At 36.2% G+C, this 16,379-nt stretch overlaps 4 protein-coding genes across 8 annotated transcripts in view; 1 reads left to right on the top strand and 3 right to left on the bottom strand.

The window, feature by feature from the left end:
- The window catches only part of LOC111449896 (phosphoinositide phosphatase SAC8), an 8,657-nt gene extending 442 nt beyond the window's left edge, over positions 1 to 8,215 (bottom strand). The window contains exons 1-20 of one of the 4 annotated variants that reach the window (XM_023089994.1): positions 7,963 to 8,215; positions 7,090 to 7,164; positions 5,808 to 5,935; positions 5,615 to 5,706; positions 5,372 to 5,429; positions 4,726 to 4,782; positions 4,526 to 4,559; positions 4,084 to 4,164; positions 3,887 to 3,993; positions 3,565 to 3,651; positions 3,402 to 3,479; positions 2,842 to 2,906; positions 1,879 to 1,977; positions 1,667 to 1,766; positions 1,459 to 1,567; positions 1,258 to 1,330; positions 1,086 to 1,179; positions 916 to 1,002; positions 642 to 717; positions 423 to 552 (exon numbers count right to left, since the gene is read on the bottom strand). In XM_023089994.1, the coding sequence (XP_022945762.1) occupies positions 425 to 552; positions 642 to 717; positions 916 to 1,002; positions 1,086 to 1,179; positions 1,258 to 1,330; positions 1,459 to 1,567; positions 1,667 to 1,766; positions 1,879 to 1,977; positions 2,842 to 2,906; positions 3,402 to 3,479; positions 3,565 to 3,651; positions 3,887 to 3,993; positions 4,084 to 4,164; positions 4,526 to 4,559; positions 4,726 to 4,782; positions 5,372 to 5,429; positions 5,615 to 5,706; positions 5,808 to 5,935; positions 7,090 to 7,164; positions 7,963 to 8,116 (1,782 nt within the window). In that variant the 5' untranslated portion in view covers positions 8,117 to 8,215 and the 3' untranslated portion in view covers positions 423 to 424. Of the gene's footprint in view, positions 1 to 273; positions 553 to 641; positions 718 to 915; positions 1,003 to 1,085; positions 1,180 to 1,257; positions 1,331 to 1,458; positions 1,568 to 1,666; positions 1,767 to 1,878; positions 1,978 to 2,841; positions 2,907 to 3,401; positions 3,480 to 3,564; positions 3,652 to 3,886; positions 3,994 to 4,083; positions 4,165 to 4,525; positions 4,560 to 4,725; positions 4,783 to 5,371; positions 5,430 to 5,614; positions 5,707 to 5,807; positions 5,936 to 7,089; positions 7,165 to 7,962 lie in introns of those variants that run through there. The other 3 variants (XM_023090006.1, XM_023089984.1, XM_023090000.1) reach the window with 3 other exon arrangements.
- A 1,950-nt stretch (positions 8,216 to 10,165) lies between these two features.
- On the bottom strand, positions 10,166 to 12,529 carry LOC111452232 (bifunctional monothiol glutaredoxin-S16, chloroplastic). The gene is made up of 2 exons (XM_023093248.1): positions 12,070 to 12,529; positions 10,166 to 10,826 (listed from the first exon to the last, which is right to left on the bottom strand). Exons 1-2 carry the CDS (start codon positions 12,454 to 12,456, stop codon positions 10,323 to 10,325), a joined length of 891 nt encoding a protein of 296 aa, XP_022949016.1. The 5' UTR covers positions 12,457 to 12,529; the 3' UTR covers positions 10,166 to 10,322.
- Positions 12,530 to 12,862: 333 nt separating this feature from the next.
- Positions 12,863 to 15,586, top strand: LOC111452848. Its single transcript, XM_023093755.1, has 5 exons — positions 12,863 to 12,999; positions 13,202 to 13,339; positions 15,023 to 15,084; positions 15,184 to 15,242; positions 15,326 to 15,586. Exons 2-5 carry the CDS (start codon positions 13,263 to 13,265, stop codon positions 15,341 to 15,343), a joined length of 216 nt encoding a protein of 71 aa, XP_022949523.1. The 5' UTR covers positions 12,863 to 12,999; positions 13,202 to 13,262; the 3' UTR covers positions 15,344 to 15,586.
- A 520-nt stretch (positions 15,587 to 16,106) lies between these two features.
- LOC111452821 (ERBB-3 BINDING PROTEIN 1) overlaps positions 16,107 to 16,379 on the bottom strand; it is a 4,416-nt gene continuing 4,143 nt past the window's right edge. The window contains exon 9 of one of the 2 annotated variants that reach the window (XM_023093734.1): positions 16,107 to 16,375. The gene's annotated coding sequence lies outside the window, so the exon portion shown is untranslated. The remainder of the gene's footprint in view (positions 16,376 to 16,379) is intronic. The other variant, XM_023093726.1, reaches the window with a different exon arrangement.

Genomic DNA, 16,379 nt, shown 5'->3' on the forward strand with positions numbered 1-16,379 from the left:
TTGACCAAAAAAAAAAAAAAAAAAAAGTTAACAATTATTTTGACCATACGCTCACAACTCATTATATTTCTAAATATTTGAATTTAGGGTATTAAAAAAAAAAAGTCCAATTCATCAGTGTTCCCAACAATTTCGTTGGTTTGTTATTTTAAAATCTAATTCAAAATCTAAAACTAATAAAACGTAGCTTGAAAACAAATTGTGAAGAAACAAGATGTTATGAAAGGCGAATTTAGTTTTTAAAAAACTCAGTGAACCAACTTGACCATTTTCTAAACTAAAACACGAGATAGGAAAAATGGTACTCATCGGCACACGCTATATGCATCGTGTACGGGATCAATTACATGAAATCGGCAGTGCTTTTGTGTCTCCCTACTTACAAAGCCTACTAGAATCAGAATGTAAGGTGGGGATCGAACCTTTAACGGAGGCTGCACAAGCGAGGCCTAGAACAGAACTGTCTGCCATTTGCTTTGACCACTGCCATCACCCCAGCAGTAACACCAGCCCAAAGCACAGATGACATGAATTGCTGGGCGTTCCTCCCAGCTACAAGAGAAAATCATGGGGCAGATTTTTAATTTTTCACCATCTTAAAAATAAGCAAAACAACAATCTTGAGTAAATAATGACCATACCATTCATACCTTGCTGAAGCGTGAGTGATGTAATCGTTAAACCTCCAACCACTAAAGCTGATGCTACTGGGAGATACTGCACAATTAAGTAAATAAACTAATAATTCGATATATGTTTTAGAAAATACTTTGGTTCAGAAATTCAACGATGCTCCTGATTAGTCGCATAATTCCACTATAGTAAGCAAATCAAAGTATGGTATTGGATAGATCACAATCAAGATTGTATTTTGTTCTCGTTATCACTTTACACAAAGGGGTAGAAAATACTAACGGATAGTGATTCAAATCCATTCAATTGGAATGGTGAAGGACCATGTTTGTTGATACTGTAGAGACCACATATAAGATCTATTGCATCCTGGACAAGATAAAGCAATATACTTTAGAAATGGAGCTCAATTCAGTTGAACCACTAATATTCATAGATCTAGAAAGACTTGCCTGCCGAACTCCGTCGTGGAAGTTATTGAGATAATATCTTGTTATAGCACTCATCCCATCTTTGATTACTCCGGAAAAAGTCAGCTTTCCATATCTGCACTACGAAAGTTCCATTTACTGGAAGTATTTAAATAGTTTACCATCACAACATTAAATTTGGAGTTAGGTTCACCTCACTAAGTCTCCTTTCAAAGCATGAGTACCAGCATACTCGAGACTTATCTCATCACCTTGTTCAGCCCACACTAGGAAGATGATAATACACAGTTTAGTAGATATGCGTGACTTAATGTGGATGAGACGTGAAAGGTTTATGTAGCCATGCAGACTTCTAAGTTCAGGGTCTATAGATCTAATGAAATAGGAGGCATACACGTTCTAAATTTTGTGTAATCTTCATTGAACTTCGTAAAGCATTCATCAGATTCCAATGCTCCGATCCTCTGTAATTGCTTGGTTAATGATTTTTGAGCGAGGAAACTCTGTTGAAGTGAGAGAAATAACATTAGAAACCAAACAATGAATAAAGTTTTAGCATGTCAGAAAATGGTTGAAGTGAAGTACATCCTCTTCTCACAAACCTGAGTAACATTTGTTCTATCCAGACAATCGATGCAGTTAGATCTAATAATTCCCCGTTGCTCCTGCAGTATATTTCCTTCTGGATCTATGAGGAGGTATCTGCTCAGCTGGAACAGCAACGATTAAAAACTGAATTACAGATAGCCAGCATACCTGGTTTTTGAATTTTTAATATTCAAGGAATTCTATCCGGAATTTCCATCCATATTACCCTTGATTTTCAAAATCCTCAGAAATTTTATCGTATAGAAGCTGCAAGTTCTCAAATTTTGAGCTACCACAGACATGATGAAAATCGAAGGGGACATATCTGCAACAATAAAGGGGCACCGTTTAATATTCTCAAATAATGATAAAAATGATGTGTATATAAAACCAGATGTTGAGACTGCACCATACGAATGGTTACCATCATCTAGTGCAAATTTTTACTACATTCTCTGGAGTACTAAACACCAGCATATCCAGATATCATGATGTGTGGACACATCCCCTTCAGAAGACAAAGATTCCAAGTCACCACAAAGATGAAAACTGAATACAGAAAATCAGTCTGTAATCCAACAAATTGTGGGAACAAGAAACGAATGCTTTGGCTGTAGAAAGGGACTGGATAAAGATATTTAGAAGTTGTGGTGAAGGACAGAGGGAAGACATGCACATCCAGAAAATATGGTACGAGTGTGGTCACATCCCCTCACAGAATAATTTCAATCACCACAAATGACGAAATAAATTCATAACACGAGGGAATTTTCTCCAATCCATTTCAAACTCAAAAATGTGGATCAAGCAACCAATGGTTGAACTCTATATGAAACAACGTTATAAAAATAGTTAAATGTTGAGATGTAGGATGGAGGAAAAGGATAGTAAACTGAAAAGTTGACAAGTTAACTACTAAGAAGTTGATTCGTGACCTAAGTTACATAGGTCTTGATTCTTGAAAGCTCCTAGATTTGAGGGGAATGCTTTTTATGTTGGAATTTTCCCTGTCATCAAACCATTGAAAAATTTTGTTTCTTATTTATTGAGAAGGAATTGTATAGGGTTTGAACTTAGGCGTACTAGAAGCCTGCCTACTATCGTCAAAGTGGTTTGGGTCAGCTAGACCACTTCACTTCTACACTACTTGATGAAAAGCTCTGGCAAAATTCCATATACTTTATCATACCTCGCATTTGGCAGCTTCTGCATTTCAGCAGCAAACGCAGCACTCAATTGACCTTCTTCACCGTGCTGAAATAGAAGAATAAGGAAAGTTATATTAGCTCATTGGAAGATCACAAATGTTTGTTACAATATGAGGCTTGTAAAAGAAACATTAAAACGTGGATATTTTGGCAAATATAGATGTTAACTTAAATAGCCATATGAACAAGAAATTACGTGTTATAACCAGGCAAAATTACAAAGAAAAATAATTTGACAAATTTAAGTAATGCCACTTTGTTCTCCAAAATTTTCAAAGGAAACAAATAAGAAACAGAGCATTCATTGAAAAAAAGATACAAGTGGGAGCCCAAAGAACTAACAGAAAGGGACTCCAATCCAACAAAATCAAACCAAGATCATAGTTACAAAAAAACTCATTAATTGACGCCCAAAGAGGAGGCATTAAACTGAGTCCCTTCCAGACTTCCTCACATGACCTCTAAACCTCTCTAAAAATCCAATCTTGATGCATGTGGATGTATCCTATTGGCATGAGAGGAAAGGCATAAGAAATGAAACCTTTTCAGTTAAGTCAACCGCTATTGTCTCTCCATATCGTTGTGCAAGATCAAAAAAGTGACGTTCCACAACTTCTGACTGCAGATAAGAAAAGCAGGTAGTATTGATGAGGGAAATCTTAACACATTCAATTAAAGAAAGGTGCCAAAAAGTAAAAATATACTGATTTCTCATGATTGACTATTTGAAGGTGTGGCTTATAGCTCAAATCAACAATTTGCTCCCAAAGTAGAGGAATTGAACCTCGAATCTGCAAAATAGAGAGAGAATTTGGTATAGAAAGATATTGAATTATGGATAAAAAACAGTTCATGTTTATCAAAAAGGAAAACCCATTTTAAAATCTTAATTGCCATGTTCAAATAATTCTATTTTTAAGGCATCCACATGGCATCGTCAATTAAAGGTTTCATTACCCGAAGTTAGTTCAACTAACGCTAAAGCAGTTACAAGTTAATAGTAATTTTATTCAGCAAGCAAAATACCTGCAACAGTGAAGCTTTGAAACCTTCATGCTCCACTAGTTGCTCAGTTTCAATAAAATTGGCTGTGTCACCTTCAAGATTGGCTCCCCTTCGCCACAGTCTTGTTCCTAGATAATCAATAACCGTTTCCAAAATAGTTAATATTTTCCGTACAGCAAGAAATCTGTTTAAGAATTAGCAATTTCCGTAAAAAGTACCTAGCCGACGAGTACATCGCCTTGAAATTAACGTTAGTTGAACAGGTGATTCTTTTAGCTTCAGCTGTACAGCCTGGAAGCTTACGGTTTTGTTAAGGTTTGGTTTATGTCTACGGCTCCAATAAGACAAATACATTTACATTTTCTTTAGAACCTTTAATCACTCAAACGTAGTACTTGCATATTTGTCTAGGAAAATGTTTCTACAGGTTAAGGTTATTTTACTGGTGAAGTTGCTTATTCATAAATCTAAAGCTTTGGAAGGAAAACAATGGTAAAACTGGTCGTCAGTGAGAATAAACTAAAAAGAATATTAGAGAAACAACATCTAGAAGAACTCTCTAGACATGTTTCTACTGAATGTTTTTTAGAAAAAAGAAAATTGTAAATAGTCTCCCGGACATCCTCCAAATTGATATATGAATTGCAAAATTTAGGATATTTCCTTGCAGTACTGGAATGATGAACTCATCAAGCTGCAAAGAAGAACAATAATTTGACATCAAGAAAAATAATAATAAACAAATTAACAAGTCACAAGAACTTGTGCATAAGTCGTTCCAATATAGCTCACTCTTTAACTAACTAAAAGGTACTCCCAGGGCATTAGCTTGGAACAACTATGCACAATGCAACACATACCTTGAACTCAATAAGTTCCACCATAAGGTTTTTATTCCAAACGAATCGAGGGTCAGCCTGAAATATAGAGAAAGTAGTAAGCATTTAACTATATTATCAAATAAAAATTCAAAATTCACAATCTAGATTGAACAGGGGATAAACAAAAGGAAAATGCATCAAAGTTAGACAATGCCAAAGGACAGATTTTAATGATAGCGAGAGGAAGGAATACTTAGAAGTGATGGATGTTATAGGAATCAAAGTTGTGTGTGCTTATATATGAAACTCATAGGTTTCCTAGCTAATTAAGAAAAGGAAATAAACATAGGAATCTCATCATAATATGTACAAGAAGCCACAATATTGAGAAAGCCGTTCAAAGGAAAAGGTCACTTCCATTAACTCAGTATGAAACAGAGCGAGCTAGTTGATCTGCTCGTTGTGTGTGTAACTAGAGAGTAAGAGTGAGAGAGAGAAAGTTGAAACTAGAAAACTCCAAAGCATTGTTGCTGATAAAATGTGTACAGGAATTTTTTTTTAAAAGAATCATTCACTATTCAGGATTAAACTTCCAATCACCTTTATTGCACATTGAAATGAAATCCAGATTACTTTTTTTTTTTTTTTTTTCAGATAGTAATCAAAATTGCACACCCCATTTTACCTGCTTCCAAAGTGGTTTTGCTGCCCATCCTTCAGCAAACTTACACCTTCTCTGTAAGCTGTTACAAGAAATTGGAGGCATCTTACAACATAAGAGTGAAAGGACATAGGCTGAAGCAGAACTAAGATTCAAAAGATATGAAAAATACTACCCCGGAGGAGATTCAAGAGCATATGGACTAAGATTCAAAAGCAGAACTAAGATTCCAATATTTAAAAAGCTGTTGGAGGAGAAGCTCCTTACTTCAAGGTTATATCTGTTTGGTATGAATAATACAACCCCGGTGTCGTTTCCACAATTTTCAACAAAGTCAGGAAATAAGCTTCATCTTTTTTCTGCTCAAAAGAAATGATTGCAAGGATTTAAATGGGATATTGACCATGAGAAAAAGAGATGACAAACAAATTATTATCTAAGCGTAAAAGAAGAAGCTTACTTCTTGAGAAGTTGAACGCTTCAAAGCCTGATCACAAGGGACAAACTTCATAGACGTTACTTGAAAAACAGGGAAACCAAGGAAGTTTCCTACTTCTTTTCGTGAAGTTATCACAAGCATGTATACTCCTACACAACATGAAAAACCAAAACCAAAAGCAGGAAGCATATAAAATATCATATGTTCTTACTTCTAAAGATCCCAGCTGCTGATTATGTGAAGCTGGACTTTATACACGTTTTTTGTTCATAAAAAGTTCAGTTAACAAGATTCTGAAGTAAAGCACATAGAACTATATTGGTCATATTGCTGGTTAAACATTGTCGTTGATACATTTTTTTTTTCTTTTTTTTTTTAAGAAACCAAACTTTTATTGAGAGAAAAGAAAGAATATTGAACGATTCCAACTATCGAAGAAAAGAAACCAAGCTTTCACTGAGAAAAAAGCTTTCATTGAACGATTCCAACTATTGAAGAAAGGGATTGTTCTGGATCAATTCCTTGTCATCAAAGAGAAGTCCACAAAGACCGAGTATTGTAAATAGTTCTAGTTGTTAATGTTGCCTTTACCCAATCTATCCAATTAAGTGTTAGAACATTCCTTCACGAATGGGCTTGACCCCGTGATCAAGGCAGATGTGATGTGTTGGCAACCTATTGGGTTCACTAATACAATGAAAACAACCCTTGTAGTTGAAAATCATGATCACGTCCATGTAGAAGCCCATATCCCAAAGTGGTAAAAACCCAAGTTCTAGTTCTACCACCACCCTCACACCACTCGAAAGAGTGTGGGCCATAATTGCTCACAATAACCCTATGCCACAACATGTAAGGTTCCAAGAAGAGGCGACACAACTATTTAGCCAGGAAGGCCTTGCTACGCTACCTCAAGCTCCCAATAATTAACCCTACTAGATTCATCGACTTAATGACCACCTCCCTCTTGATCAGGTGGGACCCTCCCCCTTCGTCCACCCCTTCCTAATAGAAATTCCTCATCAATCTCTCAATAGACTTACTTGCTCAGACCGAAATCATAAAGATGGACAAGAAATAGATGGAGATCTCTCTCAGCACAGATTGTATTAGCGTGAGACTTCTCCTCTTGAGAAAAAAAAAAACTCATTTACATGCAAACATCCTCTTCTGAACTTTCTAACAATAAAATTCAAATAGCATCATGTGCTTCCTTTTCCACCCTAACAGATTATAGCAGGAAAAAAAAAAAAAAATCGTGCATACATGAACATGAGTACAAATATTCATCACAAGCAATTACCAGCAACTAATCTTATTGTCCCAGCCACTCCATAAATTGTGGACACTTTTGTTGCACTTCCAAAACAAGTATCACCTGTAACATTCAAACTACTCTTAGTATGAAAAATAGGCATAAAATTGGAAATTCCTCAAAATGTTTTACTGAGTTAACCTCAGCTGCAGATTTATATGACTAAGCTATTGCAGGCAGGAACATTTATCAAGCATGACAATGAAGAGCTGGACAATTAGGTTTCCACTTATAGCAAAGAGGTTCTCGTGGATAATGTAGTTAGTGTACAAAAGTTACGTCACTCTAGGACCTGCTCCAGATTTAGATAGCGTAGCTTCGACAGAAGATTATCATTATTGCAACTTTTTCGTCATGTATGAAAATTAAGAACAAAAAATGTAGAAGACCAAAACAAATGAGGTCAATCAATTTGCATCTAATCTTCCAAGATTTCTCAGACTGATGCAAAAAGGAAGTTATTAAAGGAAATATCTGGTGAATTTGCGACATTTAAGTACCCGTGCTGTTCGAATATCAGACTATAACAATATACCAGCTATGAAATGCCGACTCCAATCACGTTTTAAAAGTAACTCAGGCAGGGAACCCGACTATATTACAGATTTAACAGGTAAATATGATGGAATTCATTTCTGTTGCAACGAACAACTGAAAGTAGAAAGGATCTGAAATTCTATCTCTCTTAAAAATTGATTTAAGCATCGGACACGAAATTCACAAACCAATTCATCAAATATACGTCTAGCTCGAATCCTTCAGATTCTTCATTTTCCTTAAACCTTATTTTCTCATCAACAAAACTACTTTAGCAATCTCTATCGGTTGAGAAGAAAAAAAAAAGAAGAAAAGAATCCTTACAATTAAGCGGCTCGATATCGCCATCACCGCGGTTGATCGAGAAGCCTCGATTGGGAAATTCCACAGACCTTACAACGAACCTGTCCTGAAATTCGTGTAATTCCAACTGGTCGTAGAGCTTGAATCTCTCACAAGAGGAAGATCCGCATTCCATGTTCGTGATCAAACGAAGCAGAAAGAAACGAAGAAAAAAAGAGCTATAGAAAAATCATGAGGAAATTGTATTCGATTCATCCGGTGGAATGAAAATGGATTAACCATTTTAGAAGGTTCGACTCATATCTGCTTCGAAGGGAAAATTGACAAAACTAGCCCCTACAAGTTTTTGCCACTTCTACCGAATTTGTGAAAATACCATTTTATCCCTTTCTTCTCCTTCCCTCACTCGCTCTTCCGGTAAATATCTCGGTTATATCTATATTTTTTTTCTTCGATTTAGCTGAATTTTTAAAATTCTTCAACTCAATTTTCAATTGTTTCTTTAAATATTTGATAGATATTTATACAATTTATAAAACAATTCCTTAGAAATTATTTTTAATTATGTGTATATTTGAACGATATTTATATAAATTTTGAAATAAATTCTATTGTAATTGATCAAAATTGGATGAGTTTCAGTTAAAAATGGAGAGAAATTCATGAATTTTTACTAAATGGCATCAAATTAAACCTGCCAAAAGTTGGCCGACCTTCATTTTTTTTTAATTATTATTATTGATTATATAATTTTTAATTTCAAATAAATTACTTTACCTATTTTTAAAGTATTTAACCTATTTTTAAAGTATTTATTGTTTATTATATTATCTACATGTTTTAAAATAGGAAATTTTTTATAGGAAGAGTTATTAACTAATATTTTCTTATTAAATTTTTCCAAAAATAAATAATTTAAATCGATTTATTTATGAAGATCAAGATTTAGTTTTACCATTATGCATTAAATTTGATAAGTAAAGGTGAAAAGTTAATTTCTATGGTAATTAATGATGTGGGGTATAAAAGTAATTTGACTTTTTATACTTGCATCATATTCGCCCCAAAAAAAAGATGAGCCAACGAAAACCCGCGCAGGGCTGTACGGTCATAGTGTGATCATAAAGCCTAATAAATTAATTTGTCGATTTGTTAGTTAATTTTGTTCAACGACCTTCATTTTTTTCCTTTAGAAGATTTCAACGGACCAGATGAAAACAGCAAGATTGATAAATGAGGAAAAATAAATTATTATTTTCCATAGGTCAACTAGTATTTATATGCTTCCTTTAAAAATTTAAAAAAGATTGAATTATTATCAAATATGACCAAACTTTTTAAATTAATTAATAATGTATCCGATACAGATTTAATTTTAGGTTAATAATGTAAATAATATATCCATCAATTTTTTAGAGTGTCATCAGTCATCAGAGTTCATTCAGTCATATACTAAAATGGGCTCATGTGTTGTTCATAATATTGAAACATCCCGAACATCTATCTATTCGGGTTCTATTGTGGACTGGGGCGCAATATTGGCACACTCGTGTTGTCCGATACTATCTTTAAACATCCATTTTAAAGGAAATCGTCTGAAATCGGAATGTTCGCCCTCACTGTGACATGTCTTGTGATGTCCCACATTGGTTGAAGAGGAGAACAAACCACCATTTATAAGGGTGTGGAAACCTTCCCCCAACGCGTTTTAAAGCCTTAAGGGGAAGCTCGAAGGGGAAAGCTCAAAGAGGACAATATCTGCTAGCGGTGGATTTAGGTCGTTACAAATGGTTTCAGAGCCAAACACCAGACGATGTGTTAGCCTTCTCGTTGTTCCCTGAAGGGGGGTAGACACGAGGCAGTGTGCCAGTAAAGACGCTAGCCCCAAAGAGGGGTGGATTTGGAGGCGATCCCACATCGATTGGAGGAAGGAAAGAGTGCAAGCGAGGATGCTGGGCCCCGAAGAGGGGTGGATTGTGATGTCCCACATTGGTTGGGGAGGAGAACAAACCACCATTTATAAGGGTGTGGAAACCTTCCCTTAGCAGATGCATTTTAAAGCCGTGAGGGGAAGCCCGAAAAGGAAAGTCCAAAGAGGACAATATCGACTAGTGATGGAACTGGGTCGTTACATGTCTTATGGTAACTCGCTTAAGCCACAAGGTCCGGTAGTAGTGGAGAGCTGACCTCATGTCTCCCTAAAGTATTTTGAAGGGTAAAAAAAAAAAAAAAACCAAGAATTTTGTTCAACTTGATGAAACAGAAACTACACTTCTATAGAGCAACAGGCCAAAGCATGAAAGCAAGCACATTCTCATCTCCTTTCAATTAGACCTTTCACTCCAGCAAAGTATTAGCTGCTAAAACTTAAAATCTGATAATCAATTCTTGAACAAACCAGCAAGTTCACCTTTTTCATGCATAGAGCTAAGAATGTCACAACCTCCAATTAATTGGCCATCCACAAAGATTTGAGGAAATGTAGGCCAGTTGCTGTATGTTTTGAGAGATTCCCTCAGCCCATTGTTGTATTCTTCATCGAGCACATCGACGCTCTCATAATCTACGCCTTCAGCTTCAAGAATGCCTATTACCCTTTGCGAAAAACCGCATAACGGAGCACTTCTTGAACCCTTGATGAATGCAACAACCTTGTTCTCCTTCACCAATTGATCAATGAGTTCTTCCAATGGGACCGTAAGTTGAACATGTCGACCAGGCGTCAACCTCAGATCGGCCTTCTTCTTCGGTGGCTGCCTTACCCATGTGGCATTGCCAGATTCATTACCTGGTGGTACCTTCCCAGTGGCTTTTATGTGTTCTTCCATCCATGACTTCCATGCTTGTGTTAAGGTTGTTCTATCAGGCTCATCTACTACTCCGAACTACAGAGAGTAACACATTCAAGAAAAAGAAAGGATAAGTAAGATCATTGAGTCCTATATCTGCACAGAAAACTTGAATTATAGCACAACTCCTCGTCAAAACAATAGATAAAGTAACACAGCATGCCTCTCAAGTCTAGAGTACTTCATAAAACCATACCTACTTCTTCTACCCGTAATTTAGGTTCGTCGTATTTCTATCGTGCCAGAAGTTGAATTCAAATGACAACGGAGTGCATTAGCTTGTGAAGAGTAGGGAAGATAACTTTCAAGTATCTGAATTCTATACATCCTTGGAGATATAACCAATTGCCCAACAAAAAAATAGCGTTACCAAACGTGCAACTGCCGAAGAGTCTTGTAACACATAGGGGTTGGGAGAGATCTAGCGATGAGATTTGGACCTTTGGTCCCATGCTAGGTTTAATGTTGTTTCTGTTAGGTCTCATTCTTTTGGATTATAGCTCATTTCCATATAGTTGGTTGTGGTGGCTCCTATTTCTTAGGCTGTGTTCTTATACTCTTACATGGATCTCAGAAAGTTCTATTTCTCATGAAACAAACAAAAAAAGAAGAATAAACGCAAAGTCCTAATTCAGAAAGCTGATAAAATCATCGTCTTCTTCAAGAAAAGTTCATGAAGTACAGTCAACAGGAAGCTGCCTGGGACTTGCTTTCACCTGCCAGGCACAAAATATTGAAATACACGTGCAAGCAGAGAACTAAAAGATTTTAAATAGAAGCAAGTAATCGTCGATTTCCCATTCTTAAACTACGATTTACATGGATTCCCCTCGATCCAGCTATCTTCTACACCAGTTCAACCATGAACTTATGAGGTGGGCAGTAATGAACAATTGCCAGCAACAGAAACCGAAGAAGACCACTTGATTAGGATGCAAATTTATAATTACAAGCCAGATGAAAACTGAGGATCCTAGACTAGATTAAGTTCCCAAAAGCTTGATTGGCAAAAGATTGAGATATCAGTTCATTGGTAACGATGATAAAAGCATATACACACAAAATTTTCTTAGACCAAAAGTAGCCTTTTCCATATTACTTCTAATGGAGGAGATCTTTAATCCACAGAGAACACCGCACCATTTTCAATTCATTACGCATCGCACTAGGACATAACCTCAACAAACCTTCCCAACAATCAATTACGGCAGGAAATGGAAAAAATTAAAGACGGAAACAACAAGAACAAAGTGGAGAAATACAATTAGCCTCCTCCTACCTTGATAGAGACGCAAAGCTCTGGTACCGATTTCCAGTGAGTGGCGACGCTCCCTGCTATGCTCCTTGTAATGCCGATGAACTGAACGTCGCCGTCCTTGTCGTAAACGGCATAAACACCGGCATCCGAAGGAAATTTTCCAGCAATTTCCCCGGCAGTCTCCGGCACGGAGTTAAGCTCAGATTCCGAGAGATTCTTGGCAGCAAAAGCGATTAACGAAGAAGCGCGAGCTTTGGCTGTGGTGTAGAGCTTGGACGAACTGGAAAGGAGAGGAGAAGCAATAGATTGAGAGAACAGCAAGAATTTAGAAGTGCTTTGAGGAGATTTTATTGAAAAGATCTGAAGAGATGGAGGAGAATGGATAAAAGGAAGATTGATTGCAGCCATTGAGAAGAAACGGAGGTGAAGCCGCCGCGCCAAACTCGAAGGAAACTGAATTGTAACGCTGACCCTGTCGGAGATATTTCGCGTTATCGGAATGTTAGAACGTTTTGGGCCAGCCCATTTATAGGCCCAACTTTAGTTTTTTTTTGCTTTGGACGGCCCAAATTAGACCATTGGGCCAACATTTTTTGGGAGAAATTGGAGGAAAGTGGCCCAATAATTCTTTTTAATGAAAAATGTCCGGAGCATATTTTCTTCCATTTTTACCCTCATACATAGTGTAATTTTACCAAATTAAATGATTAAGTTTAATATTTAAAATTATAAAAACTAATAACTTTTTCAATATATTGAACAAATTTGTAATTTAATTTAAAAATTAAAGAGAAAAAACTTTTATTATTCAGAGAGGCCTCTAGTTCTTCTACGATTAAGAACATTATAAATTGAGACTACGTGGAGTTCAGCCGCCACATACAGATCCTGGGGCTGCGTTCGAAGAAAACTAGGGCATCAAACTATTGTCATCGCGACGATATTATTCAGGTAACGATTTCCTAAGTTCATCTCTTCCGATCGGATTTCTTTGGCTTCAAATCCGTTCGTCTCTGCATTATTTTCGATTGATTGAAGTGTTTTGCTTATGTTCTTATCTGCTTTACTTTTTTCGAGTATTGTCATCGCCGAGTTTTTTAGTTCCTGGGAGGAAGATTAAATTAGCTTCTGTAATCCTCTTCTATCACTTCAGGAACACGCATCAAACAGGCATCTGAATCATTATTGTTTTATTTCGATCCGTGGAAACGAGCATGGCGGGTGGAAATTTCATGCACAGAGTAGTTTCTTACCTCGTGAATGAGGTTCTCGTCAACAGTCTTGCGAACAGGTAATTGAGTGTTAAATTACAAACTTGGTCTCTGGGTTTTGAGAAGGTTACAATTTAGTCCTATCATTTGATAGAACCCTAAAAAATAGTTCATATGAGGATTTTAGCCATCCATAGGGACTAATTATGAGCGTCCATAGGGATTAATTAGTTCATACAGATGGAAACCTAGATTCAGAACGAAACCCGTTAGTATGGTTATTATGCATACAATAAGAAGCTTCATTCTCTGGCCGGAGGGACCAATTAGTTCCTATTTGGCTCGTTCCATTGAAGCAAGATATCCTCAGATTTTCTTTTATGTTTATCTGCTGCCCAAATGGTTGGATGTGCAGATGTGGAGATCTGAGAAAATTTTGCTATAGATTCATTTATCTTTCTTCTACAGAATTGATGTCTAGTTATATATGTTTGTTGAAGCGCTGCTAATATTAAATGAAATAAAAATATACTAACAAAGACATTAGGTGTCTTTTTAAAACAAAAAAATTATAAAAAGTTATTTTAGTGGAAGCATGAATTATACTAAAGCAGCAGGGCAGGAAAGATTCATCGAAGATTAAGAAGAAAGCTCGAAACTACAAACAAAAAAAGCTTTAGAAAGCTTACACCTAGATTGAACCACTAACACAACGTGATCCCATAAAACAGCAAAGGCTCTCCCTTCACTCAACCTGATATTGGGAAGATCAGTGGCTTAATGGTAGTGCGTTGCTCTCTAATTTTCCTAGGCTATCAGAATAGTATTCCTCAACTCAACCACCAATGGAATCGATTTTAAAGTTTGTGGGTACAAAATTGTGGAGTCTTGAAGTCCCATAGCAAGCTTTTTTTTTTTTTTTCATGTGGACCATATCTAGTGGCAGAACCATTAACGATACTTCACAAGAAAATTCCCAACAACTCTCTTTTTCCTGGAAAGTGTATGCTGTGCAACAGATCAAAACCATATATAAAACTATGGTAGGAAAATTTGGTGGCTGTTTGCAACCCATTTCTCATTTCAATGTGCCCTTCGACATAATCATAATCCTAGTGTTGTGGAGAACTATGGCTTGTAGGTACCCCAAGATTTTTCAAGGGAAGTAAAATATTTTCCATCTATTGTTATGATCCGAATTAAAATAAAAAATATTCTTATTCCATTTTGATATTACTTCACTTCCACGGAAGAAAAAAAGGATTAAAGAAAAATCACCAGAAATGGCCGTGGTGAACCCACAACCTCCACCACAAACATTCCACAGAAGAGTGAGCTCTCGAGCCTTCTTGATAAACCATTCTCGATATGGTGACAGAGAGAGAATCTTGATGAGCCGAGAACTATCTGCCTGAGAGAATCAGCATTAGAGAGAGTATCGGTTAGGGCTGTGTGAAAACAGAATAAGAAAGAGAATCAAAAGAGTAGCTCTTTTTGTAGTTTCTCCAATTTTGGTCTATTTTTGGAATTTTTTTTTTTTTTTCATTTGGAAACAAGAAACAGAATCTCTTATCAAACAAGCATGGGTCTGTTCAGGTATTCTTTCCCCAGCATTTCTGCCATTGAATTGAAGACGTTCATGCTCAGTGACAACTGAAAAGTCACATTTGTCTGTATTTACCGTTCATATGATATTTGTCTGCAGGATGCTTACTGTTCGTTGTTGAAAATTTATTTTACTCCCATTTTTCCATTTTTTGCAGCCGTTCATTTCAAAGGTTTGCCGTGAGAACATCAAAGCAAATTGAGGATATATCTACCAAGGGTAGAAACTTAACTGCTTTTTGTTTCATTGATTACAATTTTTACTTGCGGTATTTATAGTTGAGCTGGTTTAACTTTTGACTTGGGAATTGTCTTGCAGCTGCCCAGAAGAAGCAAGAACTTGCAGAACAGATGAAAGATCTCTCCAAAAATTTTGAGGTAAGAATCATCTGACAAATCAGATCATAAAAAAAAACTTGAACAGCTTGGACGTCTCCTCACACCTATATGATCTTTTGCAGTCTTTCAAGAACCAATAATGCCAGAGCGGAACGTGTTATTACAGCATGATGTACATCCTATGCCAAAATCCAATCTTATTTTGCACGTTTTGACATAATTGCAGCTGTACTTATAGTGGTCGTAGAGTTGTACTTCAAAAGTTGTTCACGGCCTCTTTTCATATATTGAATAATTCTATGACAGTCTATTTTAGATCTGTACTTGGACAACGGTTAGTCAACGATGCCTATGTTTGAAGCCAATTTTTCCCTTCAACTGTATGCATTTGCATTCTTCTGTAACGCAAGCGAACTTTTAAACGTATCTTCAAACAAAGCAAAGCCATAGCTATGAACAGTGGAACACAGATTCAATGTTAAAGCATATATGTAGATTCATGCAACATAGAGCATTTAGGATCGTAAGCATTTATTTGGTTGAAAAAGCTCCTTGGCATTTTGCAATTCAGTAGTTTTTTTGTATATATTTTGAAGTAACAGCATTCCCACTCCCAAAAGGCTTTCATAAAGACATCAGAACAACTGTCTACACAAATTCAGCGTAAGCATGAATATTTATTTAAAAAGAAGTAATGAAATTATTGCTATGAGAATAGAAACTATAAGATTACCAATTTTCTATAATTTTTTAAAAAATATACATTAACATCAAACTTCCTCAGATCATTCAGATTAACAGAACATATAACAAGGAAGATACAGTTCAGGTGTGAGAGGTTTAAATAAAAAAAAGATGGGTTATGTGAGAAGAAAAACATGAACAAAATTAGGAGGTTGAAGGTCAGCAGAAAGGAAGTAAGATTAGTAATGAAAAGAAAATAGGCTCATTCAGTGGCACATCTCCCTGCGTCTATGGAGTCTGAAATCAAAAACCCAAGTATGTCGAGCTTACAAAAGAAGAAGTTGGATTCATTAATAATAGTACCCAATAAAGGACGTTCACCACTTCACTCTGGCTACCGCACTCACCTACTCATACACAGTGGGGGCAGAGCCAAATTCCAAGATATAAAAAGGCAGGGAACTTTTTTTTTTTTTTTTTTTTTTTTTTTTT

This window comes from Cucurbita moschata, unplaced genomic scaffold (genome assembly GCF_002738365.1).
Source record: "Cucurbita moschata cultivar Rifu unplaced genomic scaffold, Cmos_1.0 Cmo_Scf00001, whole genome shotgun sequence".
In the NCBI taxonomy this organism is placed as follows: Eukaryota; Viridiplantae; Streptophyta; class Magnoliopsida; order Cucurbitales; family Cucurbitaceae; genus Cucurbita; species Cucurbita moschata.

Excerpts from the sequence above, each read along its gene's own strand:
- LOC111452232 (XM_023093248.1), bottom strand. The coding sequence starts at position 12,456 with ATGGCTGCAATCAATCTTCCTTTTATCCATTCTCCTCCATCTCTTCAG. Across the intron at positions 10,827-12,069 it reads AGCTTTGCGTCTCTATCAAG|TTCGGAGTAGTAGATGAGCC; the intron begins GTAGGAGGAGGC and ends TACTCTCTGTAG.
- LOC111452848 (XM_023093755.1), top strand. The coding sequence starts at position 13,263 with ATGGCGGGTGGAAATTTCATGCACAGAGTAGTTTCTTACCTCGTGAAT. Across the intron at positions 13,340-15,022 it reads GTCAACAGTCTTGCGAACAG|CCGTTCATTTCAAAGGTTTG; the intron begins GTAATTGAGTGT and ends CATTTTTTGCAG. Across the intron at positions 15,085-15,183 it reads TGAGGATATATCTACCAAGG|CTGCCCAGAAGAAGCAAGAA; the intron begins GTAGAAACTTAA and ends ATTGTCTTGCAG.